The 27569-nt window shown below is 35.5% G+C and overlaps 2 protein-coding genes across 2 annotated transcripts; one reads left to right on the top strand and one right to left on the bottom strand.

Moving 5' to 3' along the window:
- Positions 1 to 1652: 1652 nt before the first annotated feature.
- Syx5 (syntaxin 5) lies at positions 1653 to 22909 on the bottom strand. The gene is made up of 3 exons (XM_089635846.1): positions 22363 to 22909; positions 11289 to 11497; positions 1653 to 8293 (listed from the first exon to the last, which is right to left on the bottom strand). The coding sequence occupies exons 1-3, from the start codon at positions 22778 to 22780 to the stop codon at positions 7820 to 7822; spliced, it is 1101 nt and encodes a 366-aa protein (XP_089491972.1). The 5' UTR covers positions 22781 to 22909; the 3' UTR covers positions 1653 to 7819.
- A 1389-nt stretch (positions 22910 to 24298) lies between these two features.
- baf (barrier to autointegration factor) lies at positions 24299 to 25372 on the top strand. The gene is made up of 2 exons (XM_089635390.1): positions 24299 to 24507; positions 25091 to 25372. Exons 1-2 carry the CDS (start codon positions 24382 to 24384, stop codon positions 25235 to 25237), a joined length of 273 nt encoding a protein of 90 aa, XP_089491516.1. The 5' UTR covers positions 24299 to 24381; the 3' UTR covers positions 25238 to 25372.
- The last annotated feature ends 2197 nt before the right edge of the window (positions 25373 to 27569 follow it).

The following is a 27569-nucleotide window of genomic DNA, read 5'->3' as shown; positions in this document are numbered from 1 at the left end:
TTCAGGGGGGTATAACTCCGATAGAAAATTGGAACCGAAATATTGTGACGTCATATGATTGCCTAACAATATCCACCAATGAAAAACTCTGAAAGTCTATGGAATAAACATTCAGAGTTTTTCATTGGTGTATAACATAGTAAGTAGGCTCCGAATGAGAATTTTTCTGTCTATATATTGGCATATCTATGGTTTTTTAAGACCAATTTGTTTCATACAAAAAGCCCAAAATTATCGATCTAGTAAGTGGTTTGTTTATGCTTCCCGTCCTGCTCCAATTTTCGTCCACAAGTCTATCCACTTCTTCATCCATCTGCCTCTGGGTAATCCACACAGTCATCATTTTTGGTACCCTATCATCTGGTATTCTTTCAACATGTACAGGTTCAGCCCAAGACAGTCATTTGGACCTACAAAATTATACAACGGACTCATGCTCGATTAGATTTTCAAGTGAATGATTCATTTTCATTCAAGAATATTAACTTCTTGCTTTTAGGTAAAGCAACTATCAATTGTCAACCCATAGGAGCCGGCAATAATATTATTCTATAATTAAAAATACATTTTTGTTAAGGTGAACTTGAAGACAATACCATACTTGTTAAATTGATTTTGATTTTTGTATTTAACAAAACCATTAGAAGTAATTTCCAAAGGCAAAATGAATGTATAAGGTCCAAACTGCAATTGCAGTACTTCATGACACCCGTGGGCACAATTCTTCAACACTGCAATTGCAGGGCTCCGGCTCCTAAGGGTTAATCAATTTATATTTAGTCATAACTTTATCTAAAACAGATAAATAATCGAATAAGTAAATTAAAATGGAAAATAACAGAATGCACAATGATGTTGATTGAATTCAATCGAAACAAAAATTGTGTGGCTTTATTAACACGTAATACCCGGAGGTTGAAAATGAAACACATGCGGCGGTGGTGGGTCCAGATTGACCCGGCTGAAATGATGAAATTAAAAGGCTTTTTATGCATTTTTCGTTCATATTCTTACTTTTATATGATATTATTGTAGTTCCTCATTAACTCATAACATATCCCCTGTGTTTCTTGTATGAACATGAAAGTTTTAGAAATTAGTGTTCCGTAAATTTTGCGGTTCGTCGATATACAGCGGCGCGGACATCCCGCGCAACAGCTAATCAACGACTGAATCGAAGACGGCCCCGACGGCCGGTGCGGGTGCCGGGTTATGGTCAGGGGAATGAGGAGGGCAGTGCGGGAGAGGGGGACAGGAAGCGTTCGTCAGCGGAAACAAACATTTTTATTTCTATAATTATAAAAATTTTCGATGGTGTGCATTTACAAGAATATCGTGTATTATTTAAAATACCAGAAATAAATCACTTATTTGATAATTTCCTTGTGGCTGTACCTCTAATAGAAAGATGTGTAAAGAGAAAATAAATTCAATTTATAGCCATATTAAACGATGATTGCTTATGCAAATATTAGAAAATATTATATAATGGCATTCAAATTCAAGTTGAGTATTTACTTTCCTCACACATTTATTTGTCACAATTAAAACCATTGAATGACACACATTAAAATATACTAAAACTTTTATTTTTCAATAAAACAAATTTAAATTAACAATTTTCATTTAAAAAAAAAGGAATAAAAGCAATATTCTATATACGAAAAAAAAATGATTCGACGATTAATAAAATTTATATACATACACAAAACACCAAATGGATTTATTATTACAAATTCAGCAGCAAAATAATTATATAGCACTACCAATTATAAAAAGTTTAACAGTTTTTTATTAGTTTAAATATATTAAAAATGCTAAAATTCACAAAAATAATTCATCGATATATTATATCATTCAATAAATGTCATCGAAACGTATTTTGCTAAAAATATAGCGGAAGCGATCTCTAGATAAAAGGAGGGGAAAAAATGCTGCCGGAATAAATCCTCGGTAGTCCAAAGTTCGCTTAGTTCTAACTTTCGGCCGCGATTTCTTCCTGAAGCCAAAAGAACTCCAAAAAATGCATACATTTTTGTCTTCGTAATGTTGGGAAAGCTGGAATTTTTCGGATTGAGCCTACAGAATTTATTCGTATTTTCAATAATTTCCTCCACCATTTTATTTGAAATAAACAAATCAAAAGCATCTCTGATGGATACTATGTTCTGGCTACCGTTTTTCAATCCAGGGGTAGAAGAAATAATGTAATGGCTTCTGGTACGTGAGCTGGCTGGTGGCGCAGAATTCCATTGGAATCCGGAATTCGACACGTATAAATGTTGATCCAAGGGCGGATCCAGCTTTGGCGCCAGGGGGGGGTCACGTAGTCGTGGTCAAGTTTTTTTTTTTTTTTTAAAGAAAGACAAATTTTCCCGGGTTACGAATAACCCAACAATAACTCCTACCACCACCACAGAAAGCCGAAAATGCTTGCTTGTGTTGTGATGGAGGACTTAGGTCCGGTCAGTTACAGTTACAAGAAGTTATAATTTAATTTTGATAATAATATATACAAGTAAAAAGTAGGTATTGTTGGATATGGTAACACTAGGTATATCATTAAGATTGTCTTTTGCTCCGCAAGCCCGGGCGGCGTAGGCTCGTGTAATGTCAATTGTCAACCAATACAGTACAGATTACAATTATTAATCGTGTTCTTATTTCACCACAATATAACATGGTGTCAGGTGTGTCTTTAACATAGTATTGTGTGTAGGAATCTTGCAACTTTTTGAATTTCCTTTTCCTCGTTGTAGTTATTCGCCATCATATATAAAAGAAATGATTGCTTAAAACGTTTCCACTCGCCAACCATATCCGTAGCATTCTGCATTTGCAGAATTTGACTCGACATTATTATTGTAACACTTTGCTTGTCACGACAAAATAGACAAATAATAACAGCTTGTTGGCCGTTATTTCTTTGCTTCCTGGTAAAGAATTTGAATCGTTCCACTGTAATATTCACTGTAGGTATGAAGTGTCTATCCAGTCTATCGAAGAGTAGAATAATGCCTTCCAGCGTGCTCTTCTCAATAGTGAGGCCGAATGAATTAAAAATTTGAACTCCTTTAGGACCAATCGTGTGCAGCAAATAAAATTTATACTGTGACAAAAAATATATAAAAACATTATGTTTAACAATTTTAATTAGTGGTCCACCTAGGTCCTGGATGGGCCCAGGACCTAGGTAGTCATGACCCCCCCTGGGCTGGGGCCCAGGGGGGGGTCATGACCACCGTGACCCCCCCCCCTGGATCCGCCACTGTGTTGATCTGCAACGGATTCATTCGAATTTCCTACACTAACTTCATTATCACTTCCATTTCCACTTTCAGATATTTCCTCTAGTAATATTTCTTCCGGATCACTTTCAAATTCTGGATCTAATGTTTCGAATTCCAAGTCGCCATCATCACTGATCTCACTGTTTGAACTGTTAAGTAGCTTTTCGATCTCATTATCAGATAAATAATTTTGCTTTGCCATTGCGTTCGTACGCTACGAAAAAAAAAATTAAAACAAAGTCACAAACAAAAATCACAATACTAGAAATGTGCCCGAATGGTTGACAACATCTGCGCGGGACTGTTAGAGACAAAGACGGAAGGACAGAGCGAGAGATATGCTGTTTCGTCGGCTGCTCGGATTAGACTGAGAAGAAATGAGTTTTTGCGTGTTTTTAAACACGATTATTCTTATAACTTTTTTAAAACGTGTCCGATTTTAATCATTTTTGAGTCGAAATGTGGGTAAATATTTTATGAAAGAATAGACAAAAGGAAATTAGCCTAAACGAGATATTTGCGGCAAAATCTTTTTTTTAAAAAACACTGGGTCAAACCAGACCCATCACCGGAGTCGATACTATTATCAGTACACAAACAATATTGGCCTCGACCCAATTTTTATAATAGATATTTTTCACCGTTCATCACAGCAGTCATCAATTATTACAAAATGTTATTATTTCACTGAACATCTATCATGGCTATATATGTTCTCAAACCACTGTAATTTTGCCGGTGGCACTGAGTTTAGGATTCATTTGCACCGACTGCAAACTTAGATGGTCGGTGTGTACCAAAGATATTAGAATAACGAGATATGCTATGTTGGCCGCCGGACCGTAGCCGGAGTACTACCTAATTAGGGTACTTTGAACGGTATCGGGACGTGTACGCACAGAAATCTGTTCTATGTATTAGTGCGGATACCTTAGCGCAAGCGAAGGTGTGCAGTAGTATTGGTGAACAAAACCGGCGACACTCGGCAAAACAATTCCACTCAGTACGAACTGCGCATAGCACATCTCGTTCTTCTAATATCTTTGGTGTGTACAGATTATGAGACCCATTAAAAGGTTATTTTAATACATCCTCACAGTTCACTTATTTTTATTTTTCGAAAGAATCACAGCCATGCATAGCGTTTTTTTTTTTTTTAATATTTAACATTTTTATCATTCCAAAACTGACAAAAATGTGAACATGAACACAAAAAAATGATGGACATTGAAAATATAGAGGGTGGAATTACTTCTTACAGTAATTTAGACAAAAATTCAATCGACCTTTTAGATAAAAAAAATATTGTATAATGCCACCTTCTGCAAAAATACTCGGAAAGAAGCAACTTAAACTAAAGATTTTGCATGTGTAAGTTAATGATTGCAATATTAAACCTTTAATTCTGTTGACTTAGGCCATTCGTATATGGAGAGATACACAAGAGACTAGTTTTATGTGTGTAGCATACACGTCGCTCGTGAATATCCGTCATGTACTTTTGCAAATGTTCGTATATAATGCGACAACTTGTTTGACGTCAGTTGCACACTACTGACAGTGCTGGTAGCACGCTACGCTAGTGTATGCAACGGGCATAGCGTGTCGCCAGCACTGTCCTTTCACTAGCACCTTTGCGTACGGACGTACTTTAAACCCCTTTGTGTACGCACACTAGCAAAATAGTATGGCGGATACTCATGAGCACACAAAACTCGAGTGGCTTGTAAGTGTCTTAGGGGGTATTTCACTATCTCTGATTATGTTCTGACTAAGCACTAATCCGCGGATTAGTCATTTTTTCGTTTTCACTATATCTGAATAACGCTAACGCTCGGGTTAAAGTTCGATTTGACTAATCAGTGCTCGAACTTCACGTTAGACGCTATTCCTCGAATCAAAGATGGCGTCAAAACATTCCGAGTTTGACAGCTGAGAAGTGAGTCGAATTTTGTAGAATGAATTTGAATGCTTGTATGATCCATCCTGAATTATTTGATTGTGTTCAAAATAAGAAACAATGTATTAATTCGACACGAATCTATCTAAAATGACCTGATAATCAACATAACATAACCAAAAAAATGCACACTTCGCGGTGTGCGGACTGTGACGCATGACAGCCGTGGCAGTAGATGGAGTAACTGCAAACATTTTGCGATGTTGCCAGACTATTTCGAGTGTTATCTATCCGGGAGCTCGAAACAATGGTGAAACGGTCGCCGTTGAATAACGAAGTTATTCTGATCTTTAAAGCCAGCCAACGGATAGCTAGTCAGATATTTAGCCCGACATAGTGAAATACCCCCATAGCCTTGTTCAAGCTTTTACCAAATAGCCTTTGAAGTTCACCCTTCCTCATAATAAAATGTGTTTACATATACCTACCATAAAACCGATACATATCATGTGTACGTTATGTTAATAAGTTTAATTTTACGCGGTGTCCGGGAACTCGTAGTTCAAGTGGGAAACTGGTGAATCTATATTACATTTGGAATCGTTTTGTGGTATAAGTTTTTTTGATTTGAGCTTTCATTTTCGAATACATCGAGTCAAAATTTGGAAGTTTTAAAGACAAATTTGAAAAAATCAGCTGTTTAGTGTTCTTAAAATGTGTTGCTAACATAACCGAAGCGTAATCCCGGCGCCAAAAATGTTTTTATCCATTTAGTTGCAGGAAAAAAAAATTTATGTTCCATTTGAAAACGATGGATAGTGGTTTCACCATATAATTTATTAGTATCCATCTGAATGGAATAAAGATCACGGTTGATAAGTTAATGAATTTTAACTTTAATTCATCATTAATTTTGATTACAATCAATCCTCAATTAATTGACTATCGACATTTATGAACTTCACTTATATTTAAATACTTTAATCAAAATGAAGTTTAATAATATATGTCCAGTGAAATTGATTGTTATTAATAAACTAGCTGTACCCCGCCATGCGATGCTGTGGCTCAGTCAGTCTGTGCAGACAGAGAAACAATAGCGCATGTTGCTTTTACATCCAAAAGATGACGCTGTTTTTCGAAAAAAGGCATGTTTGTCTAACAGATAGCACTGTTTTAAAAACAAAAAAATGTTTTTATCTGTCACAGTTGACATCTATATAATATATTTGAAACTTTCGGATATTTAAAATTTTGAACAAACCAACATTTACATTTTTATTTATATAGATAAATTGTTAATTTGAGAGGATAAATTTGTAATAATATTATGTAAGTAATTACACACATCAGATAACTGTTTTTAAATAATTTATTTTTATATATCATTCTGTTGTACCAGATAGGACAAATTTTATGCAAATAAATCGAATCATAAATTTTTACACTTAATTATATACAAAATGTTTAAAGTTTTCCTAAAGACACAATCTTCACCTCAGTTGGTTTAAATTCAATTTACAATAGAAAAGATATAATATATATTTTAAAATTATATGCAACTAATCTTGAAGGGCACTAAAAAAAATTATATCATTTATAATAATTTATCTGTGTAAGTTGTGTAAGTAACACCACGGAAGAACCACGGATATACGAGTTCTTGCTTGCTTATGTGCTGGAGATGGTTCATTCGCGGTATTGAGTTTAACCGAGTGCAAGCAGTCTATTGGTCCTTTACTAAATTTGAAAACACCAATCAATGCGGCTTGTGTTGTTCTACTGAAATCGCCAAAATGACATATTTTGAAATGATTGGCTCATACGCGGTATTGAATTTACTTAGACGATATATATGCACGTGGGGGTACAAAACTACTATATATTATTATATTTATCAGCTATGTGCAGTTGGTTGCACTGCGCAAGAATAATTCACTTATGGCTGTTTTTGAAAATATGTTGATAGATTTGTTGTAATGTGAAACAAATATATTTAAATCACTTACGATTTTTTTTCTTACGGTTTCTTTTTTCGCCTTTGATTGTCAAACAGACATATTTTAATAAAAATAAAATTATGTTGGAATTCTATAAAAAGACATAAAACTTTTTTTTGAATCGAGGATATAAACAGTATACCAATGTCCCTAGTTAAAAGGGCGTAAGTGACAAATTTCTACTTTTCAGGAGAACGAAAACAGTGAAGAAATTTTTGTTGTTTGTTTTTGGGGTGTTATGCCGTGTTGCGCTAACTCCTTCTTTAGCCGACGTTTCGGACAGCATTGCAGTGTCCATCATCAGGGCAGATCCGGTAGAAAACGTCGGAAACGTCGGCTAAAGAAGGAGTTAGCGCAACACGGCATAACACCCCAAAAACAAACAACAAAAATGCTTTTGGCCGTGAAAATCTAAAAACTTACCAGTGAAGAAATTTACTGAAAATGAGAATGAATTTTTTTTTACTAGTTATAATAAGATATTTTATTCTTCTTTTGTGAATGATATCATTTATTTGAACAATTTTTTTTTCCACTATTTTCGATTCACCAATTTGTCATTTACTTTGCTTGGAATGGAGACATGGCTCGGAACAGTCAATATTTTCAACGGAAAATTTAGTATAATTTTACGCTAAAAACACAACGAAGAATATAAAGAAAAATATGAGAACTCCGAAAATTTTAAACATCAACATCCGGTTGTTGGTCACATTTTGGAAATATTTCAATATCTGCGAGTGTGCCGCTTCGATGTTCATCTCGGCGTCCTGAACGTTACCATCGATCCGGCTGACAGCCTCGTCCTGCTCCTTGACCATATGCGCCAGCTGCTGGAAGATGCCACCCAGCTCCACAATGGTGCTCTCGATGTTGTGCATGGTCTCGGCCCGCTGCGCCACGTACGTGTCCGTCTCGTCCCGCAGCACCATCTGTTGGGACTGGGACTGATGGGATGGATGCGTGGACACGCCTTCCAGGTCGATGCTGACATGCTCTTCGTCCAGCAGTGTGGTGGAGCCCTTGATCGGCGGCAGTCCCTTGGTAAAGCGCTCTCTTCTCGTATTCTGATGCTTCAGATTTTCAGATCTTACTTCTAATACCTGAAAAAATTTTCATTTTGTTTTAACTTTTACTTTTACTTTACTACATTAACTTTTCTTAAAAACATAAAGACAATACTAATTTGACGACACACATAAAGTATATAATGTTTATTTATTTGAACAAAACTTTGATTCCGGTTCCATAGAGCATACACATACACATACACATAGTCGCCAGTTTTAAATGAAAGCAAAGCACTAAATGTTTCTGAATTAAACTGGGGGTTGTTTGAATATTTGGAAATTACGATTAAGAGTTTTTTGGCTCTACTGAAACTTAGCACCTCAAACTATTTTTCATAGAGATGTTTCTGCATAAAAAGAGTTCATTATTATAAATTATTATTTGATATCAATAAAACTTTTGGACTTGTTGCGTCTTAAATATACAGCGAACTATATGAAGCTCCAACCAGCTGAAAACCAACAGATTCTTTTACATCTATAAATATAAACAATACAAATAAAATCTAATAACAGATTTTCACATGATCATATCTTTTTCAGAGAATTTGAACAATTCTTCAAATTTCAAAATTCTCTTATTATTTCAGTACTGTTAAGTAACTCACCTATAATTATATAATAACAGAACTTGAATAGGACATTCACAGAACTCGCAAATAAACGTTGAAATTTTATGAACTGTTCAAATAGTATGAAACAACGCATCCTAAGGGTCCAGTACCCGTGGGCTAAATTATTTACAAAAATTCGAAATCGTAAATTTTAGATAAATAATAAAATAAGATAAGAGAACACAAATAAATGACAATATATAAAAACAATTTATCCTCCCTACACTACCAACAGCAAATAATGATGTTAGTACATATACCTACAACTAAACTGAACAAATGTTTATAAAATTAATGGGAAGCAACTGAACAGGATTCATAACAACATGAAAACTTGCATTATGTTATTAAAAATTATTCAGTGTTAGCTAGGATATATTTTTTAAATGTTCTTGAATTACACGAAAATATGACAATATCATTAAAATTATTATTAAATAAGTTACATGCTCTGATTATAAAAGCGTTTTGTCTATTATTAGTAGAGCATTTATAAAGATGAAAAATTGATTTATCTCTAGTTCTCGAGCTTGGGATTCTAAAATTAATCTCAAACAAAAGGGGTAACAATCAATAAAGCCATTGATAATTTTATGGAGATATATCTATGGAGTCTTTTCTAGTTTTTAATATTCCATCGTGCTGTTGATGTCATGATTACCAATATTTATCTTAAAATTTTATTCATGGACAAATTTTCTTTGGATGGTTTCAATGCGTTCTGTGTAAATATTATATTGAGGATTCAATATGGGAGAAGCACATTCAAGATGAATGCGAACGTAAGAAAAATATAATGTTTAATTATTGAAGACAATATTAGCGATTCTTAAACGAAAATATGAAACAGAAAAAGATACGGTCACATCTAGGACTCGAACCCAGGATCCTTGCCTTGCCGGGGCACCGCTCTACCAACTGAGCTAATGGGACCCTATCTCCTTCGGTCATATTTAACTGTATCATACTTCGAATAAGAACTACCGACGATTTTTCTCACCGCACATTTTTACTGGCAACTATCTTTATGTATGATCGCAAGATTCAACCCGAACTAAATGCAATCTAGACAGCGTCTTTTAGATAACATATCTTATTTTAATTTTATTATGCGACATTTATTGACTTCTCTGCAAGTCTAGGGTGAATATTTATTTTTGGAATAACTTGGTGAGTAAAACTCAAATTGTAATATTTAATTATTACAATATTAGCGATTCTTAAACAAAAATCTGAAACATATGTTGCACATATTTGCATTACTCCAAAAAATAAAAAAAATATAATGTTTTAAGTGTTTGAATATTATTGAATTCTTTTCCAACACGGAATAAGAATTCTAACATTCTAAGGGCTTTCTTCATAATCATATCAATATGCGCCTCAAATGTATGTTTACTGTCAAGCAGGACACCTAGGTCTAGTTTGTGTAACCGTTTTAACCCTTAGGATATGACCAACTACAATAGCAGTTCAGTGAAGTAATGACTACCTTCAGGTGCACTGCAATGTGCAGTGTATAGAGCTAGGTTTTACAAGTTTTGAACGCATTTCAATATTGTCCATGAAAATTCCTAAGTAAAACGTTGACACTGTAGATGACTATCTATAATTTTTAATATTATACTGCAGAGCGAGCACCACGCTGGAGGAGTGGGACTGCACGTGCCTCTGACCGCGGGGAATCTCCCCCAGGCGGGCTATCTGCTGGTTCAGGGAGCCCAGATCCCCCTTGATGAAAATTTTAAACAGCAATGGTCCCAGATGAGTTTCTTGGGGCGCACCTGAAGGCACATTTACAATCTCAGTGCTACGAGTGCGCCCATTAAGATATTAGACTAGCCATCGATACAGATCTCCGTGAATTCATTACTAACTAACTAACCAACCATCACGCCAGGGGTAGGCAGAGAGGACGGCCCGCCAAATAATTCGGTCTTGGCACATACTTCTTGCCTCATTCATACATACTCTTCTATTATTCTGACTCTTGACATGGTCCGACTCAAGTATCTGATTCACTTGATCGTGCCATGTCTTCCTCGGGCATCCCCGACTTCTGCTACCATTCGCATTTGACTCATATATTCTCCTTACACTCCTTCCTTCGCTCATTCGCTCTACATGCCCAAACCATCTACAGATTGCCGTGAATTTACATAATATGATATATATGCAAGAATGGACCTAGATTTGCCTTTATTAAATATGATATATGCAAGAACGGACCTAAATTTGCCTTTATTCAATTTTACGATAGCTATGCAAGAATGGACCTAGATTTGACCATTGTTCAATATGATAGCTATGCAAGAATAGACCTAGATTTGCCTTTATTAAATATGATATATGCAAGAATGGACTTATATTTGGCTAAAATCGATGAGCGCTGTACGACCCAGATTTGTCTTTACCTGTTTGAAGTGCGTGCTCATGGAAGCTAGGCGTGACTGCAGAGCGAGCACCACACTGGAGGAGTGTGACTGCACGTGCCTCTGACCGCGGGGCATCTCCCCCAGGCGGGCTATCTGCTGGTTCAGGGAGCCCAGATCCCCCTTGATGATATACGTCAACTCCTGAATCTCAGCGGGACGGTCGTCAAACAGGGACTTCTTCTTTGCCACTGAAAACAATTAAATATTTTATTTTTATGTGTATACTGCACAAGAATTCCACTGCCCAGAGCCAGTGGGACTTGTTGTGAGGCGGAAGGGAGTGAGAGAGAAAAGAAGATGGTTAAGGAAGCGGAAGGTTGGGAAGTACCTATTCTATTAGATTTGGTCTAACACGCTTAAAGCCATTTCAAGCAATGTTTCAATTCCAAACGGTGATCTTTTACCAGAGTGATAGAAAGACTATCTACAATACTTCACTCCAATAATTATTCAGTGTAGGAGTTTTACTGCCTGGTTGGAAGCACGGTTCTTTATTTATTGAATAACAACGGTATAAATATACCATAAACAATAAATCAAATACAATGACATCAGAAAGTATAAAATGATCAGAAACTCTATAATGATATTAAAGTAAGAGATGCAGGTACACGCAAAACTTCTAAGTAGACTTTCTAGGTTTAATTAATATTTATTGAAAATATATGATATTATAGCCTTCTTGCAGTTAAATAGATCCGCCACATCTGCTTATCTATTACTAACTTCATGTAATTTAGATATAAGTGAGTATTTTCAATGCTCAACCCTGATATTAGGGAATGCAATCCCGCAAGAAAATGTCAATCCAGGTATTTGCGGGACTGAACAATCTTAGTCCCGCTGGATCCAGGTATTTGCGGGATCCAGCAGAGTGGACTTAGATATCTAATCAATCGTATAATAAAAACCTCGATCTACCAACCTTATTTTTAGAGTTTTAAATTTATACCTATAATGAAACAAGTTCTTTTAGGACATTTTAAATGATTTATTAATAGGTATACCTTTAGTTAGACATAGGTAAAGTTTAAGTCATAAATTGGCAAAGAATAAGATAAGACATAAATTTACTTAACATATCCGCCTCGGAACAGACTTTGTCTAGTGAGGTGGGTAAAAGAAATCTATGTACACAAATGAAAATAAAATAAACGCTCGGATTGCCGGCACTGAAACTGAAACTGAACTGAAACTTAAATTTAAATAATAACGTTCACACGATAAACAATATTCTTGTGCAATGAGCATCATAAGTTTAAATAAACATTATTTAGGAAATAGCTTCGTAAAAAAGTTAAAGTATTAATTGTGTCATCTGATAAACATCTTCTGATATTGGACACAAGGTAGCCAGCGGCTGAAAAAGGTCTTTCAGCTTCCACGCTAGAGAGTAACACGTATGAGCTGCGCTTCTCTGTAATCCCGCCAGTCCAGCGGGATCCCGCAAAATTTTCGACCGAGATTAGTCCCGCAAAATGTCTGCGGGATCCCGGTATTTCGGGATCCCGGTATACCGGGATTGCATTCCCTACCTGGTATTGATACATTTAAACATTATTTTGGAACGAGTAGCTCGCGCAAGTACATGAAATTCATTGAGGTTAAGTAAATTAGGGCTGCCTATACTACCAATTACGATTTTGAACATAAATATTAAGTCGGATATAATTCTTCGATCTGAGAGTTTTAATAAATTTAATTTTTTCATTAAGTAATTATAGTTTATACTTTCAATGGGAATACCGAGTTTAAAGTTAATGTGTCTTAGGAATTTGTGTTGAATTTTTTCTATTGAATCTGAATGTATTTTATAATGTGGGGACCAGATCGAGGAGTTATATTCGACTTGACTTCGAACTAAAGATGTATACAAAATTTTCAAGGTTGAAATATTTCTGAAGCCTCTGGAGTTTCGATGAATGAATTAGAGGAGAGGCGTATTTATCGTACCCAGTAAAAGTACCGGGTATATTCATGCCGTACTTTGTACTTGTGACAAATCTCCAAAATACCTGGTTCCAAAATATTTGGTTTAATATTTGTATCACAGGTCTTGAAGTACTTCGTACTTTAAAATATTACTGACTTCTCACTCTCGTCGGTTAGAAAGTTATATGAGGAAAAGGGACAAAGAAATATTTTTGCTTTCGTCACTGTAAAATACAGATGCCTTTTCGCTCTTTCCTATTAGAAAGGTGTACGAGGAAAAAGGACAGTTATGAGTATTTAGCCACGGTAATCTCCATTGTCTGATGGTGAATGTCTATGGTAAAACTGTTGACAGCTGAGTGTCTAATGTCTATGGCATGGTGTTTGATAGAATGGTTTATTTATGTTGTTTGACATCTTCACATCCTGAACTTTGTGTACTTACTGCGCCGTTTTAGAGATTTTAATAAATTGTTTATCCGATATTAGCGAGATGGCTTTGTACCACTGGGATCTTCCACATCCGCTACAAGATAGTGGAGGGTGGCCGAACTCCACTATTGAAAAATACTTCGCAGATTACTGTTTGCTTTCAGCGCATTCGAAGATAAAGTCACGAAATAGTTGACTTTTAATGAACCTTCCTTAGTATTCCAGAAATAATACGGCGGTAGAGGTGACGGAAAGGCTCCTGCATTAAATTTATCAGGTAAAAAATCAACATAAACATTCAATAACAAGAATCTTATGTCTTGAAAATAAAATACAGATCTTTGTGAGGTTATGATGTGTTAAAAAATTCTGGTAATTTCCTAGGTATTGCTGACTACTTGTGCGCACTTACTCTGATCAAATCCCACACCAGGGTCTACCATCTTTACGAAGATGTATTCAGGGCAACGCAAAATGGTTAGTAGAAGAGAAGATTTGTTATTTTACATGTAATTCATCAACAATGTCACCGGCCAAATGACTGTGTTGAAAAAGTGTCATATTCATATCGATCAATTGAAACGAAAACATTGGCAAAACCAATAAATATATTAATCCACTGCTTTAATGCTTTTAGGAAGAATAGGAATGAGTATTAGCGTTGATTGGAATGAACCAGAAAATCCAAATTCTGCTGCCGATGTCGAGGCGTTTTAAACAGGTTTTGAGTTAACAGTAAGTTACCTGTAGAGATGATATTACAGACAGCAATGTAGGAAAACGTGTTAATTTAATTTCATGATCATATAATATATGTTTTGTTAAAATGATGTTACTGTTTCATGCTTAATAAATAATTTCTAGGCAGTGTAATACGCCTTACAACATTACGCTACGAATGTACAAAAAATAAAAATCATATAAAAAAACTCTCAAACATTATTTATTTTGAACACCTGTAAGTAATATTATTCCTTCTTATTCCTCCCCTCCCTTCCCCTCACCTTCCCTTCTCAGTGCCCAGCACGCCTAAGGTCTCCGTGACTCACCGTCCCCAGATACCCATGGTAGGTATAAAATATTTAAGAATATTTTGTACCTCAGCACGCCTCAGGTCCCCATCACTCTCCATCCCCAGTACCCAGATACTCAAATTAGTTATAAAATATTTGGAAGTATTTTGTACTGGGTATTTTTACCAGGTATTTTTTTGTACGTGTACTCATTGTACCCAATATCGGAAAGTACTCACAGGACTCACCTCTAGAATGAATCCAAGCATTTTCATTCCCTTATTGTTAATTGAGTTTATGTGAGATATAAAGTTTAATTTAGAGTCGAACATGATGCCCAGGTCATTAATTTCTTCGACAAAGGTAAGGGTTCAGTTATTGAGTTCATATGAATAAATAATTGGTTGACTTATTTTGTAAAATCTTATTGAATGGCACTTATTTATATTGAGATATAGTTTATTTAGAGTGCACCTGTTTAAGTTATTTTGTAGACTGATACAATCTTCAACGGTTTTTACTTTTTTATATATTTTTAAATTGTCTGCAAAAAGTAATACATTTATATCGTTATCAAATATATTAACAATATCGTTTATAAACAGTAAAAACAATATTGGGCCTAAATGAGACCCCTGCGGTACACCACTTGTAGCTATAAATTGGTTGGAAAGGAATGAATTGATTTTTACTAGTTGAACTCTATCAGTTAGATAGCTTGCGAACCAGTCTAAAAGTTTTCCATCGATACCGAGCTTACATAGTTTCACGAGGAGAATTTTATGGCAAACTTTGTCAAATACCTTAATAAAGTCCGTATATATGGAATCGACTTGAGTTCTATTAGCTAATGCGTTCGATATATAGTTTTCATATAATGAGAGATTTGTCAAAGTTGATCTGCCCGACAAAAATCCATGTTGATTCGGAACAATGAGATGGTTAATATAAGGTGAAATTTTATCAAGTACCTAATAGTTTTTCAAAAAGTTTCGGTATTACGGATAGCTTACATATTGGTCTATAGTTGGTTATATCACATTTATTGCCCTTTTTGAATATAGGTGTCAGATAACAACGTTTCCAAATGTTAGGGAAGCAACCTGTATCAAGGGAATGATTAAAAAATACGCAAATCGGCTCAGCCAGTGAATCAATACAATTTATAAGGATACTGGGATGCACATTATCAGGTCCGGCCTTCTTGTTTTTGTCTAGGGATTTAATCTTAGTTTTAACGTCGTTTATATTGATATGTATGGCAGGGATATGTATGGTCTCGTTAATGGATGAAGGCGGGATGTAATTGTCTGGGATATCTTCATCATAAACACTTTTGAAGTAGTCAGCAAAATAGTTAACCTTTACTTTCATATCAGTACTACTCTTTTCTTTGAAATGCATTGAGATGGGTAAGCCTTGTTTGTTTTTTCTTAGAGAGTTAACATGATTGAAAAAGTTCTGAATGTTGGAAGGTATAGAGTTTTGATTGAAATTAGTTGGCGTGTCGTTATTAAGGCGATGCACTACGTCGTGTAATATTTTAAATTGAGCCGCTATCAATAACAACCCTTACGTAGATGGCGATAAGGTTTAAATTCCCGCTTAACACTATCCGCCTGTTTCGATTTATGCAAGAAAAAAACATGGCCTTTTAAGTGCCAAAAAGTGCCTTTTATTTTATTTTGTGGATTTTCAGGCATAAATATTTAATTTTTTTTCGATCATTTTATAAATAACTTAATTTGCCATATTATACAATAAAATCATAACCGAAAATGGGTTCGTAAGTAGGAGATTTTGAACTTTAAAGCAGTTTTCATAGGCCTTATACATAATTTTTTTCTGGGCTTATAAAAAGACTTATCTAAAAAATACTCGATTGTTTCAAAGGCCAAGATGTATTCTACTCGCAGTATTTAATTAAAGCATCTGAAACATTTCTAGGCGACCAAATTTTCAAACCAAAAACACATGATTTTGTATTACTACGTATGGCATCGCCTTAATTCAAAAGTTGTGTACACACAAAGTTAGGAAGGGTTCTGTTATTATTTCTTCATGGGCCGTTTGTTTCACAGTACTTGGTTGATAACAGAACTTGAATATTAATTTTGAGATTTGATGAATTGTTTAAATTCTGTAAAACAACCCGTCAAATACGTCAAACATTACCTCTGCTTTTTGTTTTCGTCCACATTCTGTCATTATTTTATAGATGTCTGATGAAGGAAGACGTGCATTCTCTCAGTTTTTCGCTGTCAACTGTCAAGTTGAGTTTTGATGAGTAAAACATTCTTGCAGTTTTAGCGATCACCGAAAGTATTGCATCACGAAGGAAACACAGATCTCGGGTTTGATCGTACTTTGACCGTGAAATTTTTATATTTACATCAGGAATTGAAAATGTAAGATAGATTTGGTTTAGGTAATTTCATGCGCATCTCGGAAACTGATTTCGAATAATTAGTTATATTTTTGCACAATAGCCAGTGAGATTATGGCATACCCTCATTGTTGTTGATTCATCATATCTGTTAGAAAGGATTGCATTTCGTTGCCCCAAGCAAAACACCAGATCGAACGATTTATTTAGAATACCATATTGTAAATCCAAATACGCGCAAAACTCTGTAATAGTACGTATCTGTGAAACTCACAATGCCTTACGATATGTAGACATTTTCAACCATAACTTGATATCATATAAAATTCAGCTTAATAAATTAATAAATTAAAATACTTTTATTTTATTCGATTTTTTTGTTGTGAAAATTACATTATTATCACCCGTAGTGAATAGTATAGCTATGCGAAAAGTTGTATTTTTTCTATTTGTTTTTAATTTTATGTATTTCTTTATTATGTTTATTTTTTGCCACTTAATATGTTGTGTAGGTAAAAAATACTAAATCAACATTTAACTCAATGGAACTTAATTGGTCTAGAACATATGAATGTTTATTGTTATAATTTTTTACTGTACGACTGTTTGCTTCCTAAATAAAAAGAAAAAAAAAAAAACTAACAATTAGGGCTGTGAGGCTGAAGGTAGTGAGGAGGGGAAGGAGATAAGGAAGAGGAAGGTGGGGAAGTACCTGGCTATTCAGATCTGGTCACCAAACATGGCCAAAGCCATTTCAAATCTGAATGGTGGTCCTACACCAAGGTAGAGTATTTTCCACTATGGAATGTGCCGAATATAAAGTACATATTATTCTTAATGAATAAATTGTGAAACAGCACAAATTAATCAAATAAAATTAACTTGCACATGCCGGGATTAAAACCTGCAGCCTCCGGCTTGCTGGTTGAGAGTCTTACCCCTCTACCGCAGAGGCTGACAAAGACCACGAAGGCCATGGTGTAATAACAGTAGCTGTTAAAAATTGTTCCGGAGGTTTGATGGGCCATCTTCAATAGACTTAAAAGACTTTATTTAAAAGTGAGTTCAATCATCCATTATGACATTATTTATTTACAACAAAAACATTAACATTGCGTTTTGAATAAAAATGTGGATGGGAAAGCCACCATTTCGAATGCTTGATGCAATGTTGTGGAAACGGTCGTTGGAGACGCGACTCTAGAGTGTTTCATCAAAAAAATGATTCTACAAAACAGATTTTCAGATCAAAAGGTTTAAAAAAAGTTCCATTGTTTACTGAAAAACCTTGATAATTGTAGCTTTAAAAAAAAAACATGGAATTTTCCATCCACCATATTGACAGAGGGGTGCTCATGGGTGCAAGTTGTCCTATGATACAGAAGGTCTGACAACGTCCTGGTGCTCGATTCTCCAATTCAGGCCGCTCGCAATCGCCGTTGAAAGTACATACACTGGTAGTCGTTTTTATTCTTGAGTCTCGTAGAAGGTACATACTTAGACGACAAATGTCAAATAAACTCGAACAACGAGTGGGTTGACCCAGTAGTCATCGAATTTTCTTCGACATCTGTCAAAATCTAGTCTACTGTATCCTAACCTAAGATCATTTTCCGCACGCCATTTGAAGGTAACAAGTATCCTATATTTTTACAAAGTTATTTTAAGGTCCCATATAATGGCTGATTTACCGGCGATGTTTGATGCAATACATAATATAGAGCAATCTGAATAAGCCGCTCTGAGACCAACAAGAACATTCCGCCAGTGGCTCATTCTTTCGTTTTCGTTTCCGACTTCGACTCAATTAACTGCCATCTCTCAAATACAGACTGGTCTTTTTTATCCGATGAAAGCGTTGATGAATCGTTAGATAAACTTTATTTATATTTTTCTAATACTTTTGAATCCTATGTACCTTTTTACACACCGAGAAGCTATACCTACCCGGTTTGGTTTTCATCAGAGTTTACAGCCTCTCTTCAGCAAAAAAAGAGTCAACACAAAAAATTCAAACAAAGTAAATCCATAAATGTAAAGGAAAAAATGTAAAGATCTTTCTAAACAATGTTACAAAATGTACATAACCTCTGTTGAGGACACTGTCTTTAAATCCAAAAACCTTTGGAGCTTTCTTAAAAAAATGAACAATGAAAACACAGACTACCCGCCAATAATGCAAATAAATGGAATCAGTGCAAACAATACACAGGATATTGTAAACCTTTTTTCGGACTTCTTCAAAAATGTATATGATGAAGACACTCCAGATGATAAAATACCCGAATACAAATTTAATATGACCACAAACTTAACAAACTGCCAAATCACACAAAAGTGTTGTGAACAAAAATTACTTTCCTTAGACACTGACAAATCCGCTAGCCCAGACAACATTCCACCAATATTCCTCAAAAAATGCTCTAATACATTATCTAAACCACTCACATTACTATTTAACCGTCTCTTGTCCCTTGGACATTTTCCAGACCGCTGGAAATCTAGCTTCATTACACCGATCTACAAAAAAGGAGACGATACTGACATAGCTAATTATCGCCCCATTTGTATACAGTCAGTACTGCCAAAGCTTTTTGAATCATTGGTCCTTGATGAAATCTATCCCAAATTATTAAAATTAATTAATCAAAAACAGCAGGGTTTTATCAAAGGAAGATCCACCGCAACTAACTTAACGGTATTTCAAAACTTCATTATACAATCATTTGCAGAAAATAAACAAGTCGACTGTATATATACAGACTTTTCGAAGGCATTCGACAAAGTATCCCATAAACTACTAATCCAAAAACTATTTGCTCTAGGAATAAGGGATAACATGCTAAAATGGTTTAGTAGCTATTTGTCAAATCGTAAACTGTTCGTTAAAATAAAATCTTGGATGTCGAAAGCTTTCCGGGCTACCAGTGGCCTACCGCAAGGTAGTCACCTTGGCCCTGTTTTGTTCCTCATTTTCATCAATGATATAACCAATTGCTTCAACGATGTTGAGGTATTGCTCTATGCAGATGACATCAAACTATACAAGAAAATAACTGACATAAATCATTGCCATATACTTCAATCAAATATTAGTAAGCTTAGAGATTGGTGCGTTCAAAATAATTTATTTTTAAATGTAGTAAAGTGCAAAACCTTGACTTTCTTCAGAAACAAAAATCCTGTTTTATTCGAATATTCCATCAATAACATAGCTTTAGAAAGAGTCACGGAAATGAGAGATCTTGGAATTATTTTGGACGAAAAACTAAGTTTCACCAATCATATCCATCAAATTGTGAACAAAGGTATGAAAACACTAGGCTTCGTATTAAGAACAACTAAAAACTTTAATTCTTTACAAGCCATTAAACTATTATACATATCTCTAGTAAGAAGTCTAATTGAATATAACTCAGTAGTTTGGTCTCCATCTTACAAAATTCACATTAACAACATTGAGCGAATACAAAAAAAATTTCTACGTTTTATAAATTTTAAATTAAATATCCCTGTCGAAGACTTAAAATACAATTTCTTATTAAATACTCTAAAAATACATACATTAGAAGATAGACGTAAAATAAACAATTTAACGTTCTTATTCAAAATACTTAACTCTAAATTCGACTGTTGTGAACTCCTGCAACTTATAAACATACATACACCCACAGTAACAACACGACAAAATACAATATTCTACAGCAGCACACATAAGCGTAACTACATTGCCCACTCTCCGATACAACGACTTCACATCATGGGAAATCATTACTTGGGTGATGTTGACATATTCAATACCAACTTGGCAAGTTTTGTGGATCATTTAAAACATTTATTTCAACAATCCTCCTAAACACATCATGTAAACTTACAAATAGCTGTAATTTTCTGTTTTTGTTTCTTGTGTTTGTATGACTTGTTGCATAGCTTTTATCAAATGTAATTTTATTCTTATTTTTTATGTTTCAAAATATCTGTCAAATTAAGATTATACTACCAACCATGTAAAAGCCCTCTGGGCGTTAAATAAATAAATAAATTTGACAGACGAAGACTTTGTCAGGAATTTTAGGCTTAATAAAGCCTTAGTACGTCGGCTGGCAGTCATCGTGTCTCCGTTCATAACACCCCCATCCAATTCTTTAGCTCTAGATGTCGAAACTAAGGTAAAATGATGCGTTGACATGTTGTTTTTGATATTTCAACCTATCACCAATATCAGAAACGTAAACAATATTCACAGTTGTCCAACGACAGTCGTGAAGTTGTGTTTCATTGAAAATCCTTACCCAAGGTACCCTAAAGAGGAACCCAGACTTTACAGTTAATGGCACTGGCGTAAGTGTCCAGTACATTTACGTTTAAATGAAACATTCAACAAATTTCGTTGAGACGACTGGTAATTTTTTGTTCTTAGTTGACGCATAGCAAATAACTTTTGATTGCTCGTGGAGAATCAAGCCCCAAGGAGTGTGGGATTTTAGTAGTAATAAAGTTAATATTTGCGCTACAATTATACTTCTCGGTTAGGTGGCTGTCAATTGTTATTTTTAAATATACAAAATATATCTCTAATATACAAAAAGATGTACCTAAAAACTTCAATCAGCGATTAGTCACCTTATTTGGAGTAATAAAAATGTCACAATTCTTTTTTTACATTCATACAAAAAAAGATATCTTTCACATTGTCATTACTGGTCACACAGCCGAGTAACCGCCCAACATTCCATCCCGACGCTCACTATCCATTACCTACTCTTCAATGTCATTACTGGTCTCACAGCCGAGTTGGTCACAAGTCAGCAGACCGAATTCCATGTACATTTTTTGAGAAGATTTCACTTCAATCTAAATACATGCAGATTATTTAAATAACCCAAAGTAAGAACCTTTTAACTATTTTGTGCATGATTTTCCATTTCCTCCGGTGTAAATAGTTCTGTCTTGTACCAATTAAGTTGAAACGAAGTGATATTTCAATGATTTGGGTGTTTTCAGAGGAAGTTAAGCGGAGTACGGAAATCTTAAATTAAGTTGTAAAGCTAAATATTATAAAGTTCATCGAAGTTTGTGGTTCCTGTAGTTCAGTCCGAATTTCTCAAATGAATTTGAGATTAGATGGAATAAATTATATCATGATTTTAAATCTGTAAATTTTTTGAGTCATTCTAAGATGAAGATATTGTGCAACGGTTGTCAAATTCAACAGTCGTTAAATAATATTCAAAAATAACGAAGTTAGTGCATATTGCATCAGACAATAATCATATAAAAAAATACTCACGCATAGCCAGCTTCTCCAATTTGGAGTAGGTGCTGCTGATATTTTTGCTGATGATTCTGGCGCTGTGCATAAACTGGGAGTAACTCTGAAGAGCCTGGGCTTTCTTAACATCTTTAGCGGCCGTGGCTCTGGCGATGGTGTTTCCTTGGAGCGACCTGATCGCCGCAGAGAACTCGTTCGTTCTATCCCTCGCAGTCATGACGGAAACAGTGTAATCTTCCTTCTCGTTTAAAAAGGGGAATGTGTCCTCGTCTGCTGAGGAGTGGAAGTTATCAGACGTCTCTTGGTGACGGTACGGGTCAGGCGGGGGGTTGAAGTATGGCTTACTGTTGCCTTTGTCGAGTTTACTGTAGGATGTCTCTTCTATGATCTGCACCCGTTCTGATTCAGATCCCGTGTTTCGGCGGCGTGCGTGCATTTCATTATAAAACTAATCACAATTTGTCAAAACAACACAATCACTACACATGAAAGTGAAATTATATGCAAGGACTAATTTCACCAACTCGACACCACTTCAATCCCAGTGTACATTTTTCTTGTCATGTTTGACAGGTGAGTGTTGCCATGTGGCATTTATAATTTACTTTTAATATTTCTTCGTTATTTACTTTCTGATCTACACACAATTAAGAATTGATTTTTTTTCAATTTCTTTAAGCTTTTAAATGCTCATATATTTCCAAACCACGATTGGGTGGCATAGCACTAAGAACCCCTTTAATAAAGTTATAGAAAAAATGTGGTTTGATGTTTTCCTGTAGGTTTACGGCTTTAAAATGGGCCCCTAAACTCAGTATACCCATGGGCCCATCCACGACCGAAGACGGCTCTGTTCATATCCCCGAGTAACGCCAGGTGCACGTCAGCTTTTATGTAAATATTTCTAGTTAATTCTAACTTCCTTCCCTGTAAGCTCTATAAAAAAAATGAATCTGCCCCCCTTGGTTGCTGAACCTGCTGAACCCAGGTTTTTGTGGTTTAGAAGGGCTGACACATTCCTAGAAACAGTATCGTTTGCGAGGAATAGCACATCAAATTTTGTAACTACTACTGCATTATGTTTCTTTAAAATAACTAACTAACCATCATGCCGTTTCTCCACAGGGCTAGACAAAAAGGATAGACCGCCAAACAACTCGGCATTGGACCACACTCCTTGTCTCATTCACATCCATACATTCTGTTATTCTGACTCTTGTCATTGCCTGACTCAATTATCTGGTTCACGTGGTTACGCCATATCTTCCTTGGGCGTCCCCGACTTCACTTTCGGATTATATATTCTCCTTACGCCACTGTCTTCGTTCATTTGCTTTACATGACCCAACCATCTAAGCGTCCCTTTCGTAATCTTACTCATTAGGCTTACATCAGCCGTGCATTATTTGCGAATGTACACATTTCTCACACATCATACGTGGTTTAACCACACATACGCCTCAAGGATGTCATTTGTACAACATTCAGTCTACTTTTCCTCATTCTGCCAGTTCCATGTCTCACTGTCCTACATCAGGGAAGGTACCAGCACTCTAGCATTGTAGATGGCTAGCGTCAATTCTCTGGACAATTTTATGTTAGCTCTAACTGCGTTCAGTCCTCCTTATAATCGGTTTCTCCTCATAATCCATTGTCTGGCCCACACACGACGTTTTTTGCGCTTTTTCATTTTCTCAAGTTAGTTCCGTAAAAGGTCCGAAATTGTAGGGACACACGCAGTGATAACTTCACTTGATTAACAATATCGGTTCGAGTTAAACTGAAATGTCTGAACGAAATCTTGTTCAATTTTTGTCGTTTAATAAAAGTCGTTCTGTCTGAAGGGACATATCCATAAATAAACCAATCACGACATATCTGACGAAGCCACACAAAGCTATTGATGACTTATTTTGAATAACCAGAAACGAATATAATGTCATAGATAAAGTTTTTGTACGTGACTCATTTTCGTGGATAGTTCGTTATTCGTTAGATTTTAAAGTTTTAGAAAGATTTTTTGTTTCCCCATCCAAAATGTCGAGTACTTCACAAAAACATAAGAATTTCGTAGCGGAGCCTATGGGCGAAAAGCCTGTCACAGATTTGGCAGGTATCGGTGAAGTTTTAGGCAAAAGATTAGAAGCGGCCGGCTTTGACAAGGTCAGTATTCCATCGCGCCTGTTTGTTTAGTTTTGTAAAGGTCTAATAAAACTCGAATTGACCGTTATTTATTTTATTCCTTGAGTCTTGGATATAAATATAGCAATGAGGAAATCTAAACGTGTAACATTTTTGCCAAATCCCACTATTTTAGAAATAAATCTTAACATTCTATTGTGAGTAATGAAATTGAAGTGAATTACATACTAACTAAAAATATGATATTTTGTTTAGAGATCACCAATTACCTTATATTCTGACAGAATTCTTGCAGAATATATATGCTCAACTTTCGAGACAATAATATTATTATAATCGAATGAATGTTCGAGACGGGAGGGGGACTGAGTGTTTCACAAACTATTTTACCATGCTTTACGTTTCTGCATATCAGTTTCTCAACCTTGAACACTTTTGAAAATTGGTATTAAGTCATAATTAGTCATAGTATTAGCCTGAAAATTATTAAGTGGCAGCGATTTTTCTCTGTCCAAAATCAAGTAATTTAATGTTTTCTGCCAGGTAGGCTCATCAGAGAGGCGGTGTAAGTTAATAAATGTACGTATTTGTTGTCTTGTTCCAGGCTTATGTAGTTCTCGGGCAGTACCTGCTGTTGAAGAAGGACAAGGAATTATTCCAGGAATGGTTGAAGGACACTTGCAGCGCTAACTCTAAGCAATCAGCCGACTGCTACCAATGTCTCAATGATTGGTGTGAAGAGTTCCTGTAAATGTGTAAATTTATTTAGCAGTAATTTATTATGTGTTGACATTTTATATAGGTGTAATTAAGAAATATTATCCACATAAACATAACTTTAAATTGAATACTTTTTAAGAATAAAATCGTAATAAACTCCGTTTCATTTTTTTGTTTTAACTTCTAGTCAAGGAAGCAGGGCCGTATTTTAGGCCACTTCGTTTGCGCCGCCCCCTACCCCCTTCTTGGAAATTGCCACCGATAATATACATCATAAAAAAAAAAATTAAGAAAAAAAAGAAAAAAAAAACATAATCACTCACTTTTAGGCTGCCATTAGGTGACACACAATTTTCAAAATAAATATTCAAATGTAGGAAGTAGGTATTCAAAAATAAAAAAACAAACGAATTATTACAATTTAATTTAATTAGTAAAATTTAATAACAAGAATTACAATTTTTTTCGGGTTTTTTTTATTGACAAAATCATCTATAATATCTTCATAGCTTATAGTATTCATTAAGTCTGCTTCAACATTACACAGAAATTGTTTCCTCAAAAACTTAAAAAGATTCAGTAATGATGTCGATTCAGGTTTCTCTGCCGTCTTATTAGAGGAAATGTGACTACAAAAGTGTACACATTCCTGAACTAAATCGTCTTCTAAATCATTATAGTAATATTGCACAAGAGACTGAGCTTTTTCTGAGACTCTGTGTTTAAAGTTCACTCATTCTTGTTAAAAATGAAAAATTTTCTTTAAAGATTATATTATTACCGGTGCGTAGTCAGGATACACGCCAAACGCGGGCCCAACATTTGTACACAGTTGACACTTGTCACATGAGAACGGGTCGCTTCTACGATTCGTTCTTAAGTTCAACAGCTCGGCTGTGGAACGAACTGCCGGCCTCTGTGTTTCCTCCCTCCTACAACATGGGACTCTTCAAGACCCATGTTCACTCCTTCCTCTCCACAAAAAGACCCTCCACACAGCATCCCCAAAGATGACATAGGCCCTGAGGGAAATTATTTTCTTCAGGGCCTCCTGTGTGGAGTAAATATAAAAATAAAAAAAATATATATATGCACCATGTCTTCTCTCTAATTCAGCTCTGTCTGTCCAGAATTACCAAAAAGGTGTTGACTCTGAAAGAGTCTCTGGAAGTTGTTTTAATTTCCTCATTTGATGCTTCGTCTATGAAGTTTTTTCTCTTAGGGTTCCTCTTACTCTTAATGTCGCCCTGATATTGCTTAAGTGCGCTCATTTCAATTGCACTTTTTTCGAAAAAATCAAAGTTATCTAGCTCTGCTATTGTAAATTCGAGAAGAGATCCATAAAGATCAGATACCGTCAGTACATCAACAGATGAGTTCTGAATCTGAGCACTCACTTTATTTAATCTGTCCAAAATAGCATTCCAAAATACAATCATATATGCCGCTTCCAGTTTTTCCAATTTAAGACGAATTCCCTTTGCTTCAATTCGTGGGATGGGTTTCTGTGTAGCGTCATTTTCAATCATTTTTAAAACCGTAAGTACTTCATCCCAGGAATCTCTTACACTTTGACAGGCATCTGCTCTTGCTGACCAACGTGTGAGGTTTACTCTCTTCAGCGTCTTTCGTTTTCCTATTTCATTAGCCAATTTTTTCCAACGATCGGTTGACTTCACAAAGAAAGTATATACTTCTTCCAGCAACATGAAGAAGTGACAGGCTTCCCACCAAATTTGAATGAGCTGCACAAGGGACGAACATGGCAAGTGGTGCTTGTTCTTGAATTTTGGCTTGTAAACCATTATAAATTCCTGACACGTTCGAGGCATTATCATATGACTGACCCCGGCAGACTTCTAGATTTATGTTCAACTTTTCTAGCTCTAAAGTAATGGCATCAAACATATATTGAGCCTTGTGTCCTACAGAAGGTAAGAATTTAAGAAATATCTCACATGGCTCTCCATTATTTAAAAAATATCTAATCACAAGTGTCAGTTGATCTACGTGTGCTGCATCCGGTGTAGAGTCTACAATTAATTGACACAAGTATACACACGAAACTGCCGCTTTGCACTGCCGGCCGGCCCGGCGCGCGCGTGATACGGTATATTATGTGTTCGTACGGGCGCGGGCGGGTTGCGGGGGTGACTGTTCATCACATCACCCGCCCCCGATCCGCCGCCACCCTTTACACTTGCCGCCCGGGCAGTAGCATAAATATAAGTAACTATCTAACTAAAGTACTAGGAATTAGCGCCTTTAAAAAATGATATTTATCGTCTAATAGTTATAAAACTCTGTCTATCCACAGGGACTTTTTTGTTTCTAATCGCATACACGGCTTACCAAAGCGAGCG

This window comes from Hesperophylax consimilis, chromosome 9, assembly GCF_061612785.1.
Source record: "Hesperophylax consimilis isolate HC1 chromosome 9, BYU_Hcon_1.0, whole genome shotgun sequence".
NCBI classification, from domain to species: Eukaryota; Metazoa; Arthropoda; class Insecta; order Trichoptera; family Limnephilidae; genus Hesperophylax; species Hesperophylax consimilis.
This window is presented reverse-complemented; position numbering and strand designations above follow the sequence as displayed.